The following is a 13,340-nucleotide window of genomic DNA, read 5'->3' on the forward strand; positions in this document are numbered from 1 at the left end:
CGCTCATAAGCCACTTGTAGGCTAAGCGAGTAGTCAGGAAAGGCGCACAGTGTGCGATGATTTACATCCAGACAGCCCAGACGGTGGCCAGTGCTTCCGAGAAGTACTCGGTTCTCCATGAAAAGTTCCAGAAGATTTTTCTTCAGGACAGTCTCCCTCCCCAGCTCCCCCCGTCCAGACCGGAGGATCACAAGATTGACCTCCTCCCAGGCTCGGAACCCCCGAGCAAGTTTCCGTATCGCCTTTCTAAGGCAATGGAATCAGAGTTGGACCGCCAACTCCAAGAATTGTTGCAAGCTGGCTTCATCCGCCCCAGCGTGTCGCCGTTTGCAGCACCGATCTTGTTTGTCAAGAAGAAAGATAGGTCTTCCCGGTTGTGTGTCGATTATCGTGCACTCAACAAGCTGACTATCAAGAGCAGATTCCCGATGCCTCGAATTGACTATATTCTCGAGAGGCTGAATGGGGCAAAGGTGTTCTCAAAACTAGATTTAAAGAGTGGATACCACCAGGTACGGATTGTTGAGGGGAACATCCCCAAGACAGTCTTCCGTACAGAACGGGCCCACTATGAATTTGTGGTTATGCCATTTGGATTGACGAACGCCCCAGCTACATTTAACCGCATGATGATGCGTATTTTCCGGGAGTTGATTGGAGAGTGTGTGTTCATATTTCTGGACGACATACTCATATTTTCAGCTACAGTTGAGCAGCATGACATTGATGTGGAGAAAGTCCTTAAGTTGCTGGAAAGCAACGAGCTCTATGTCAATGAAAAGAAGTCGGAATTTTATCTGTTCCAGGTACATTACTTGGGATATATAATTAGTGCCGAAAGGCATTCGACTTGATCCGGCTAAAGTGGCCGAGATTGTTAACTGGGAAGTACCTCAGACCGCTTATGACATTAGATTATTTGTGGGTATATGCCAGGCATATTCCACCCACATTGACAAGTTTTCCGACCTCTCGGCAGACCTCACCGATCTGCTAAAGGGAGTGAAAACAAGAAGGCAAAAGATTCGAATGACTCCACGAGCGTTGGAGGCATTCCAGAACCTCAAGGTGGCTTTGTCAGAAGCGCCTTGTTTAGTCCTTGCCTCGTGGGACGAACCATTTCAAGTGATCACCGATGTGAGTAACATCGCAATTGGAGGTGTATTGCAACATAATGGTCATCCAGTAGCCTACATGTCTCATAAGTTATTGCCCGCCGAAAAGAACTACTCAGTCTATGATCGTGAACTCCTAGCAGTTATACAGGCGTTGAAACATTGGAAACATTTCCTGTATGGCCGTGACTTCGAGGTTCGCACTGACCATCAGGCATTGCGCTGGATTCAGACGATGCCAAGTGCACAGTGGAGTGATCGACAACACCGCTGGAGTCAGATATTCCAGCAGTTCGGTGGTATGATTGAGTACCTTCCAGGAAAGGCCAATCTAGTGGCCGATGCTTTGAGCAGGAAGGGACAAGTATCTGCGATTCAGACCACTAGACTTGACCTTGTTGGTACAGGACTAGAAGACATGAAGCACACGTACGCGGATTCCGAGGAATTCGGTACACAGTGGGAACAGGCATTGGATGCCACAGGACCATGCCATTTTTTGATACGCGATGGTTGGCTTTTCTACAAAGGCCGACTATGTGTCATGAAGTCATTCTCGGCAGCTCTTCTCCATGATGCCCATGACGCCATTACAGGTGGTCATAGGGGCATGAATTCGACTCTGGAGAAATTAGAACGGCAATACTATTGGCCAAAGATGAGGCATGATGTGTTTACATATGTACAACGCTGTGACATTTGTCAAAAGGTGAAAGCTCCTCGTGGAAAGAAGATAGGGTTGTTACAGCCTTTGCCAATTCCTGAGGGTCCTTTCCAGGATATTTCGATGGACTTTGTTACAAATCTGCCTCCCAGTCCGAGTAAGCGTAATACGCAGTGTTTAACTATTGTTGATAGGTTCATCAAATTTGTTATGCTTATTCCTTGCAGGGCCAATGTGACCGTCGAGAATGTTGCCCAGCTATTCATTCGGCATTGGAACCCGATTGGCGGGATTCCTAGGACCATAGTGTCAGACCGAGATACCAAGTTTACCAGTCATTTTTGGAGGGCATTGTTTGATAATTTTGGTACTAAGTTGAATTTTTCCAGTGCATTCCACCCACAGGCAGATGGCCAGACAGAGATATACAACGAGTTGGCCTTTGATGTGCTGAAGTGTTATGTCCACGATCAGCAAGGTAAGTGGGAATCGTTTTTGCCTTTAGTTCAAGCTGTTTTGAATGACTCTTTTTCTTCAGCTATTGGCAGGACTCCATATGAGGCAGCGTTTGGAAGGCCTTTCCAGTCGTTGTTAACCAGGACTTCGTCTTCAGTACCTGAGGCGAACAGAGTGACGGAGTCTTACCAGGAGATCCTAGAGTCCGTTAAAGACAGATTGGCTAAAGCGCAAGAGGCCTACACTTGACAGGCCAATAAAGATCGAAGGGACATGAAGTTTTCGGAAGGGGATTGGGTGTATCTTCGGATTATGAAGCAAAGATTGAAGCAGGTGGGCAAGCGATGCCCAAAGTTGTCTTTCAGGAGCTTCGGATCATTTCCCGTCCGGAAAAAGATTAATGAGGTGTCTATGCAGTTAAAGCTACCTCCGAGTTGGACTATGCACGATGTATTTCATGTCAGTTGGTTAAAGCCATATGCAGGTCCACCCCCTTCAAAGGTCAAAGACGAAGCGGAACCAGACATTATTGATGAAGCAGAAGTAATGGTTCCAGAACAGATCCTTCTGCACCGTTTCAAGCATGGCTCAGGCCGAAGACTACGACAGTTCCTCACGAAGTTTCAGGACCGAGGAACTCATGAAGCGGTATGGCTCGACAAAGAATTTTTCGAAGACTATCCGGCATTATTGACGGATTATTTGGAGGCTATGCAGCTTCCGTTAAGTTAAGCAGAAGGGGATGTCACGTGCATCCCGCACTTGGATGCCACGTAGACATTTTTGTATAGAAGGTGCAGGACCTGGGATGGTGAACTGGTCCCATGTGAGCCCAGTCCGGGACGAGTCAGCCAGGGATCCATCTCAGTCGTCCGAGGTCAAGTGTGCATTGTCCTGCACATGAGTCCAAGGTCAGGTGTGCACTGTCCTGCACATAAACAGTGCCAGTCCGCGCTGTGAGTCTCCCTCTAGAATGATGTCAGTGGTTCTGTGTATCTGGTATGGTACCGGATGCCAGATCACTGAGTAGATTATGTTTAGGACAAGGGGCCAGCCCATAGGGCTACCCCGGATCTGAGTATGGGCATGGGAATGGTGTAGAACCACCCCCATGAGGGCCAGGAAGGCCCAAGCTGAACCCACCAGCCATGGAGGGGCTGTAGGACAGCCCTAGGGCACAGATAAGGCAATCTCCAGGAGATTACAGCCTTTATATGGCTGTAGGGCATGTATGGGGCAGCCCATACAGGCTGCCCAGCCTTGGGATTGTGGACAAAAGTGGTGTCCAGCCAATCAGAAGCAGGCGCATCACTTTCAGCCTGTTAGGAAAAAAAGGTAGTATTTTTTGGGATTTAATTCAGCATTTATTGCTGAATTTCACCAGTCGTGGGACATAGCTCGTTTTTTCAGCTGGCCGACTGCTCCTTAGGAGGAGTATATATAGTGGAGGCCATAATCCCATCATTCATCTCAGTTTTCACCAAGTGCTCAAGCCAATCAAGGGCCAATCAAGCCAAGGAGATTGCCAAGCAAAGGGGTGGACTTCTGAAGGTCAAAGGCAGGATTTTCCAGCCAAGAAAAGGTCAAGTTTTCTGTATTTGTTTTCAGATTTACATCATTCTAATAAAGCAAATACACCATCCGTGGTGGGGGCCCTACAGAGGGTAATTGGGACCCAATACTGTGTCCTCTCCATCTCCCCCTTCTCTCTCTATTTTTCTGCACATCTCCTTTCAGTTTGTGCGTTAATTCCGTCGCGAAAAGAGTGCTGATTTTCTGAGTTTTGAAGTACCGATCCTTCTCTGAAGCTTCCGCATATTACACTTTCTTTGCGAGCTGCTCGAACTTTAGTGTATGCACAAACCATGCGTTTGTAGGCTTTGTGTGGATGATGCCATCTCATGTTTATGGAAAAACCACGTGTTTGTCAGAAAATATTGATACACTCTCTACCAAAGTTTGTGATACAACCTCATTGTTTATGGTTTGTAGATTTTGTTTTAAAAGAATGCACGAACCGCTATTCATGCTTGTCAATTACTTGCGATGGTGTGAACTCCTTTGCTATCCATGATCTTTTGCCCTTAACTGTCTTAGGCTGCTTGAGAACTCTAATTTTGAGAGGGAGAAAGAAAATTTTATTAACCTCTCACAAAAGAACACAAGGGTCAATGAGACAATGGCAGTTCATCAACATACATTCCATACGGACAGTGGACTGTGGCATACAACACGAGGACAAAAAACCAAAAATTGACTACTACATATGACAAAATAATCATAAAAGGAATGCAAAACTTGATCCTTTATCTTCATGTATCTTGTGATCACGAGCCTCATCCATAAGTACCTCCTCATTAAGATAATGTAGAGCAACACATCTCCTAGATATGACCATGTGGCCTCTGGTCATGAGCCTTAGCAATAAGTTCCTATGGGTTGAGGATAGGCCGTGAAGTAATAGCATGTTGACTCCAGATCTTGGCTAACTTGTCTTTACCTCTTACTGGCTGAACACCTGGTTTTGGGTGGTGGGCATCTATCACTCATGTGGCATCCTCTATTCTTACTCCTATAGGCGGCTTCGGGGCTGCTGTGAAAAACGTCTCTAAGGGGCATACATGAAAGGGATATAGCCAGGGTGTGTTATCGCCCTGTCCTCTTGGCCTCGCTTTTTGCTACCCTCCGCAATTTCAAAGAAAGAGGTAATAAAAGTTTGTGACTGATGAGTGGTCTCTCTAGAAGCCATCAATTTGTGTCAAAACCGCTTCACCTCAAGAAGGAAGAGGTCCATGCATCACTGATCAGGATACTTAATAAATTGTGATAAGAGGCCCAGAAGCTTTTTGGAATCAGCAATGCTGTCTACTCGGATCTCATAGTAGATGGGGCATTTAAAATCTCAGATAGGTGGCAAATGCTGCAAGCTCTTCGTGATTGTGGATCTCCATGTAGTCCTATAGCACATCTCAAATGGTGTGAGTGGACCGCAGTCTTACCAATGGCATTCCTCATAGCATGTGACATGTGCCTTGTTGAATACCATGGTCTTTGAATGAAACTGTTTGTGGTAATACGTAGGAAAATTGGATAATGAGATGGTTCAATCCATGCGCAAAAGATCGAAAGTTGGGGGATGTTTATGTGAATCATTTGGTTCAGCTCCTGTTTGCTGAGATGGACGTTGAGGCATTGAGGCTGTATCGGAAAGGTCATAAGTTATCTATTTGGATGCCTCGAGAGAGGTTCCATCTTCCAGTTCTGTAATACCACCCTGCCTCACTGCTCGCTAGTTGTATGGATGAAGCAAGTGCAATCCTAGGTGGACTTCCAACTATAAGGACCAAATCCTATGAAGATAAGTGAATTTTTGGAAGATTGAAGCTCCAAAATCTGCAGGGATGATATCATGTGTCACTGAGGACTTGCTTCTAATAATGAGCCTAGAGAACATCATAATCCTTTTGGCCAAGGTCAAGCCTCCAGAACGGTTAGCTGTTGGCTGAACCATGGAGTCAAAGAGTAATCTCTCTGTTTGTGGATCTTGAAAATTGGCTTAGAAACATTCTTTCTCCAATCATGCTAAAGAACCATATGCTTGCTGACAAAATAACTCTCGTGGACCCAATTTCTTTTGTAGCCCTTCTGCCGAAGAGGAAACCTGCACAATATCAACTTTATATAGAAAATAGCAACAAAAGCGTGTCCCAAAATAGAACCAGCTTCCCTTGATCTCTCTATAAAATGAGCCACCTCGTCAATATAAAAGCCCAAAAACAGTCGGAGATAATTGAAAGCCATGCTTGACTGAAAGTGCTTTTGATCTTCTCCAACATTCCATCCCATGTTTTGACATACCCTATAACCTGCTCATAGAGGGTCTTTGCAGCCCAAATCAGCTCATCTTGAAAGTCAAGCTCTGGAAGTTGATCAAAGATCTTTTTTAGCTATGTTTAAAACCAGCCTGTCCTTTGCCTGTCACCCTTTGCAAAAGCGGAGGCATAGATCTTAGTCATAGTTTTGCTTACCATGATGGTTGTGTAGTTGCTTGGCTCCATGATATCTCGCCTTGTGATAACCAAGCTAGAGGAAAACCTTGGCACACAACCTCATCAAAAAGCTGAGCTAAGATAGAGAATATATCTTCCACCCATAAGCAAAAAACTCTATTTTTAGCCCCTCATGGTCTCTAGCTCTTCCACTTTGAAGTTTCAAAATTGTGTCTTATATTAGTGATGGTAATGTAGAGAACGTAGAAGGTTTGGGTATGTATGAGAGATCTAGTGATGGCTATTTGAGAACTTCATGGAGTGCGTGCATATATTGACTCCATACATGGGGGTTTGTGATGGGTGTTGGTGGATGCCTTTCATCAAGGATCCTCCAACCTTTTTTCTGTGAAGAAGATTCCACCTGCTTCCTCAAAAAAGCCCTCTTCTTTCTGTGAAGAAATCTTTGTTACTCCCCGTTGGAATTCTCGGATGAAATAGCAGCCCTTGCTTTGTTTGAATGTGTATCCAAGAATTCCGCCTCTTAGAATTCTTGGATGAAATAGCGAAAGGTCCTTCTCATCAATAAAATCCTGCAATGCATCCAGGTATCTCTGTAATCTCTCAGCTGAATTCAAAATGAGGATTATGTCGTGTGCATACAAGAGAATGGATACCATCGTCTGGGCTAGTTGTGAGCCCGTGCCTCCCAATCTATCAATGAACTCTGAAGTCTCATCACTGTGTAGCCCAAATAATGTCAAAGGAAATGGAAGACTTGTTTGACACCAATAGTACTACTGATCTCAACCGAAAGGCCTCAGTGTCCTGCCAGCCAGCCACTGACTCATATAGTGCCATCACACCTCATGCCATCTCTGTTGGAAAATGGAGCTCCTCACAAAGACCCATATTAAAGATGTAGGCTAGGATTTTCAAGCCATGTGCTAGATGCTCCTTGCAAAGTTCCTCGTGATCCTGAGCTCTACCTTTGTGTGGCTTTAGAAGGGCCTTTGTGACTATGGATGTGGTAAAGAGGGTGGCCGATCAAGGGCGTGGGATGTGCGATATATTGGGTAGGAGCTGATTTGGGACATCATATAGCCCGCATGCATATGCTTCCCACCTAGTGGGATAAGTGATGGGTGTGGGTGGCTTCTTTTCCTCAATGATATGCCAAGTGTCAGAGCTATTCTTGCTCAGAAAGAGCTGGTAGAATTGGTCCTTGTGTTTAGCCAAGAACACAGGCTCTTTCCTTCGTTAAGGTGGTGGAAGGACCTCTGCATCTAACATACAGGTATCCTTCCTTATGCCCTTTCTCGTAATAAGTGATGCTGCATGGATTTGCTCTAATAATCATACCAACCATTCTGAGGTTGTGATCCAACTGATGCTTTGACAGTTGAGGGAACGGTAGATGGGAAGCTAGTTTGTGCTGATCCATGAAGGATGGAGGCAAGGTGTGAGATGAGGTTGGGTAAGGGTAATGGGAGGTCAAGGTTGGATGTCAGATGATCCAAGTGTGCCTCACACAGGCTTGCCAACATTTCTCCTCCTCAAGAATGGCATTCGTGATGGTGTTGGCATTTACCCCTAAGTTGCTATGTTTCTTGTTGACCTCCACCCACTCCACATCTTTCTTTTCTACTTCCACCTGTTTGGAAGTGGCCTCAGCATCTTTCCTTAAGCTTGCACTTTCCTCCTTGATTTCTGTCTTTGTCACTGGTGGAGCCTTGGATTCTCCACTCAGATTTTCCAATTCAAGCTTCGAGACCTCCTTGGTAGAAGCTTCCTCTTACTCTGCTTTCCTGGACCATTCTTCCTTGATGAAGGATCTTATTTTCGGCTATTTCCGTTGTCTTTACGGCCATGGCATCATCATGCAGAGCTTTGAGCCCTACAAATTCTGTCCTATGTTGGTCCTTGTTATGTGTGATTTCCTTTTCATGATGTTCCTTCAGGATTTTAAGATCCCTGTCGTTATTCTCCACTAATACCATGAGGATATCTCTTACAATTGAGAAACTATCTCTAGCGTGGGCTACCATGGGGGTGCTGGGCTTGTCCATATCAGTATTTTTTTCCATTTTGTCAATCGGCTCTCTCGATTTCCCTTGTAACCTGTTTCATTACATTGAACGTGTCATGTTGTTTGCTTATTTCTGTGTCTGCAGGTAGGAAGAGAGAGAAAATAAGAGAAAGAAGAAGTGAAAATTTTGCAGGTATGTGTGTGTGTGAGAGAGAAGAAAAAGAAAGAAAGATGTATTAATAGTCTACTAAACACCCAATGGACCTATGAGACCAAAGTGATACAATAATGTCCATGACATATCTCATCATGGAATGGAAAATCAAATAGAACAAATCAAAACTTTCACACTAGAGAGAAAGAAGAAAGAAAGAAAGAAAGGTGTATTAATGTCTTCAAAAGGCCAAAATGACCTATGAGACCAAAAGGTTACATCATTTCCATGAGGTACATCATCCTGAGTACAAAATAGTAATAAAGAAAGATAACAAAAAATCTAAAACTTTAAAATCTGATCTAGGTACATGAGCAGAGAGCTCTCATATCACCCTAATACATCCCTCATGGGCTGCCGTGAGAGAGAGAAATGAAATGATATATTAACGTTTTCAAAAGGCCAAAATGACCTATGAGACCAAAAAGGCTACAACAATTGGTGGATCTGATACAATGTCTGTGTAAGAAAAGCTAAAACAACTAAACAACTAACTGAAACTAAAACAACAACTATGAGGAAAAGTAAGGTACTAGGAGCTCCTAATGGATAACATCAGGGAAGGAAAACTCCAGCAACAAAGGTAAGCATCATATACATCACTATCCAAAGATGTCTCTCATCGGTCGATGGCAGATATCCTCAATGTCCTCCATGGTGAGTACTCTGACTGGACGTCTTCCATGCCGTGCTAGTATGGTCGTGATCCTCTGTTGTAGTCTTCGCCGGTGTCGAGATGGGCCTCTTATCTTGGGGCGCCTGGACCGCCCCAGCTCTATAGCCCGATCAATCAGTGTACCTTTGGTGCGGCTATACACTGGGGCTAGCTACAATGCCTACTGGCCTGACTGCTCAATCTCTAGTCGAAAGAAGTCTGTAATCTGCCTGTGTAGGTGTCTCTCCCTCTTTGATCCCCTCACTCTCAAGAGACCCTCTCTATGTCTACGCAGCTCCAGCAAGTATAATCCGAGGCATCTCTGATCCTGGTATCTCATGACTCTGGAAAGTGGTCCGAAACCCTCTCTGAACAGGCAGTGAAAACGGCCTCGTATGTCATAATATACTGGACAGTGACATATATAATGTAACTCTGTCTCTGGCTCCATCTGGCACAACTGACAAATCCAATGGGCCTATGAGACCAAAGTGATACGATAATGTCCATGGCATATCTCATCATGGAACGGAATATAAAATAGGACAAATCAAAACTATCTCATTGGAGTGATACAAATGTCAAAACTGTTCATGGAAATCTTATCATGGAATACAAGGAACATGAAACATGAGAGGAGCATCAACCCCCAATAGTGTTAGCATTCATCTCCTGTCTCTACCATACTATACCGTAGGGAGTGAGTGAATGGGAGAGATGGAATTAGGGTTAGAGTTCATGTGGGAGACATACACAGAGAAACAAGGGAGAGAGAGAGAGTTGTGGGGATAAGTCAACTCATGGGGTTGAGTGTGTGACTCCCCTATCACACATGTATATTGCACTAGTACACATAGTGCACTTAGTACATTAAAAGTACTAAGTGTACTATGTACTATAACTTATGGGCTTGTACACACTATAAGGGTGGGCATAATGCCTTTACCTCGACAACCTCCCACTTAAAGGCAAAGTGCCCTTAAGTAAAGGAAAAGAAAAATCAGCATGTACATGATAATATACAAGGCCATATCAAGGTTGAAATTGGCCTCATCCAATGCCCATCAAGTGTCTGCAATGAGCAAACCGCTCTGGAGGCAAACTCTTTGTCAAGAGATCAGTCGGGTTGTCATCCGTATGAATCTTAACAAGCTGAATTTGCTTGTTCTCTATCACCTCTCTGATGAAGTGATACTTCACATCCACATGCTTCGTCTTTGCATGAAAGACAGGGTTCTTTGCCAACTGGATGGCACTCTGACTGTCACAATGCAACAATGGAACATCCCTTGTATAACCCAAATCAACCACTAACCGAGATAGCCATAATGCCTCCTTGCAAGCCTCTGTGGCTGCAATATACTGGGCCTCTGTAGTAGATAAGGCAGTGCACTTCTGCATCCTGGATATCCATGACAGAGCACCTCCTGTGAATGTAAACACATAACCGGTAGAAGACTTCCGGTTATCTGGATGACCGGCATAATCCGAATCCGTGTAACCATGCACTAATGCATCCTGTTTGCCAAAACAAATGCACATATCTTGTGTGCCCTTCAGGTATCTCATGACACCTTTCACTGCTTCCCAATGCTTCTTGCCAGGGTTGGCCATGTATCTAGAAACCACTCCCACTGCAAATGCAATGTTCGGCCTAGTAGCAACCATGGCATACATGAGACTGCCACAAGCTGAAGCATACGGAATCTTGGCCATATCATCCCTGCCATTATCTGACTGTGGGCTGTCCATAGCACTGAGTTTCACATATGGAGGCAAAGGAGTACTAGTCTTCTTCCCCCCGTCCATATTGAACCTCTGCAAAACTTTGCCAATGTATTCCTTTTGAGACAAATACAACACATGCTGATTTCTGTCTCGAAGTATCCGCATACCCAAAATGTGATTTGCATCACCTAAATCCTTCATATCAAAGGTCTGATGCAGCCTCTTTTTCAAGGCATCCATCTCTTTACGAGATTTCCCGGCAATCAACATATCATCAACATACAAGATGAGGATCAATAGACTGCCATCCAAAGCTTTCTTGGTGTATAAGCAGTGATCTATGTCACTTCTCCTGAATTTCTGGGATTTCATGAATGTATCAAATTTATGATACCATTCCCTTGGTGACTGTTTGAGCCCATAAAGACTCTTTTTCAGCTTGCATACAAGCTTCTGCTTTCCACTTACTGCATGACCCTCTGGTTGTTGCATATATATCTCCTCATGGAGATCACCGTGAAGAAAAGCAGTCTTCACATCCATCTGAATCAAGTCCAGATCATCATGTGCAACCAAAGCTATCACAGCTCTAAGTGTGGTCATTTTGACCACTGGAGAGAAGATCTCCTCAAAGTCCACACCATATTCCTGCTTGAAGCCCTTAGCCACTAACCTGGCTTTGTATCTTGGCTTTGCATCTGGTGCAACTTTGAGCCTGTAAACCCATTTGCATGGCAAAACCTTCTTGTGCCTGCAGGCAAATGCACCAACTTCCATGTTCCATTTTTGTGCAGAGAATCCATCTCTGACTTCATGGCACGCTCCCAAAGAGCCTTGTCTGTCCTCTGTAAAGCCTCCTTATAACATGAGGGCTCTCCACAGTCAGTAAGCATCAAGTAGTCAACCCCTGGAACAAACCTGTCAGGGGCTCTGGAGGGTCTTGTGGACCTCCATACCCAATGACCATCATTTGCAGGTTGCTGTCCAGCCTGCATATCACCTATTGGTGGCTCCTGTTCCATGCCATAAGGCTGAAATATCATGCCTGGTATTTCCTCTAACTGTGGTATATCCCTAGGGATATCTTCTGCCATCTCTGGCTGTCCATTTGGACCATTTTCAGCACCATTTAAGGGCTGGTTTTGCTGCTGTAATGGCTGATTTACAGCCCTTGGTTGTTGTCCATGATGTCCATCATCATCAAAGATGACTCTGCCAGGCTCCTGTTGCCTTGCAGGCTCCTTATACATGCATGTTTCATAAAAAATGACATCATTGCTGCGTATAATCTTTCTATTCACGGGATCCCAAAGTCTATACCCCATTTCACCTCTGTCACCATATCCTAGGAATATGCATTTGTGAGACTTTGGTGCGCATTTCCCTGCGTATGTGCACGTACGCAACGCAACCAAACACTCTCAAGTGCTTGTATGACGGAGGCTTCCCTGTCCATACTTCCTCTGGCACTTTCCCATCAAGCCTCATGTTAGGTGACCTGTTTATTAGATGAACGGCTGTCATAACAGCTTTAGCCCAAAAACCATGAGGTAATGCAGCATGTGACAACATAGAACGGACCTTCTCCTGAATGGTCCTGTTCATCCTCTCTGCTGTCCCGTTTTGTGGAGGATCATAAGGAGTAGAGAGCTCCCTCTTGATGCCTTTAGCATCACAAAAGTCCTGAAACTGTTTGGACATATACTCTCCACCATTGTCGGAACGCAAAGCCTTCAGTGTTTTGCCAGTTTGATTCTCAACAAGAGCAACAAACTTCTCAAACACTGAGAATGTATCATTCTTCAAACGAAGAGGATAAACCCACACCTTACGTGTGGCATCATCAATAAAAGACACAAAGTATTTTGCCCCTCCCAAAGAAAGCTGAGGCATCTCACATACATCTGTATGCACAAGCTCTAACTGAGCATCTTTCTGTCCAAGAGCTTTCTTGTGGGGGCACTGCAGTTGCCTGCCATATATGCAATGCTCACAAAACTGAAAACTTGAAAACTTTAGAGAAGGCAAGTAACCCAAACGAGACAATTGCTCCATTCCTTTGACACTCATGTGTCCCAACTGGCTATGCCACATAGAGATTTCCGGCAGCTCGGTTGCATTTACATTAGCATGGTGAGCATGCATGAAGTAAAGAGTGTCCACCTTAGAGTCTCTGGCAACAACCAGTGAGCCCTTACTAATCTTCCACTTTCCACGACCAAATGTGGTAACATAATCAGCATCATCAAGCTGTCCAGTAGAAAGCAGATTCTTCTTGATCTCAGGCACATGCCTGACATCATGGAGCATAAGCTGTGAGCCATCTGAAAACACAAGCCTCACATCACCTCTGCCAAGAATCTTGCATGCATGGTTATCACCCAAATAAACCACTCCTTCATTGCCAGCAGTATACCTGACAAACAAGTCTCTGCAACCTGTGACATGAAAGGAGGCACCTGAATCAATGATCCATGAGTGCATACCATG

At 44.6% G+C, this 13,340-nt stretch overlaps 1 protein-coding gene across 2 annotated transcripts in view; it reads left to right on the forward strand.

Annotated features, from left to right (window-relative positions):
• Positions 1–13,340, forward strand: part of LOC147625805 (ycf3-interacting protein 1, chloroplastic-like) — a 50,737-nt gene that overhangs the window by 17,646 nt on the left and 19,751 nt on the right. Inside the window, exon 6 of one of the 2 annotated variants that reach the window (XM_086817376.1) lies at positions 8,399–8,446. The exons of the other annotated variant lie outside the window; for it this stretch is intronic. Coding sequence (XP_086673502.1) covers positions 8,399–8,419 — 21 coding nt within the window. The 3' untranslated portion in view covers positions 8,420–8,446. The remainder of the gene's footprint in view (positions 1–8,398; positions 8,447–13,340) is intronic. 2 annotated transcript variants of the gene reach the window in all.

Source organism: Cibotium barometz, chromosome 23 (assembly GCF_041138505.1).
Source record: "Cibotium barometz isolate CiBa-2024 chromosome 23, ASM4113850v1, whole genome shotgun sequence".
Lineage (NCBI taxonomy): Eukaryota > Viridiplantae > Streptophyta > Polypodiopsida > Cyatheales > Cibotiaceae > Cibotium > Cibotium barometz.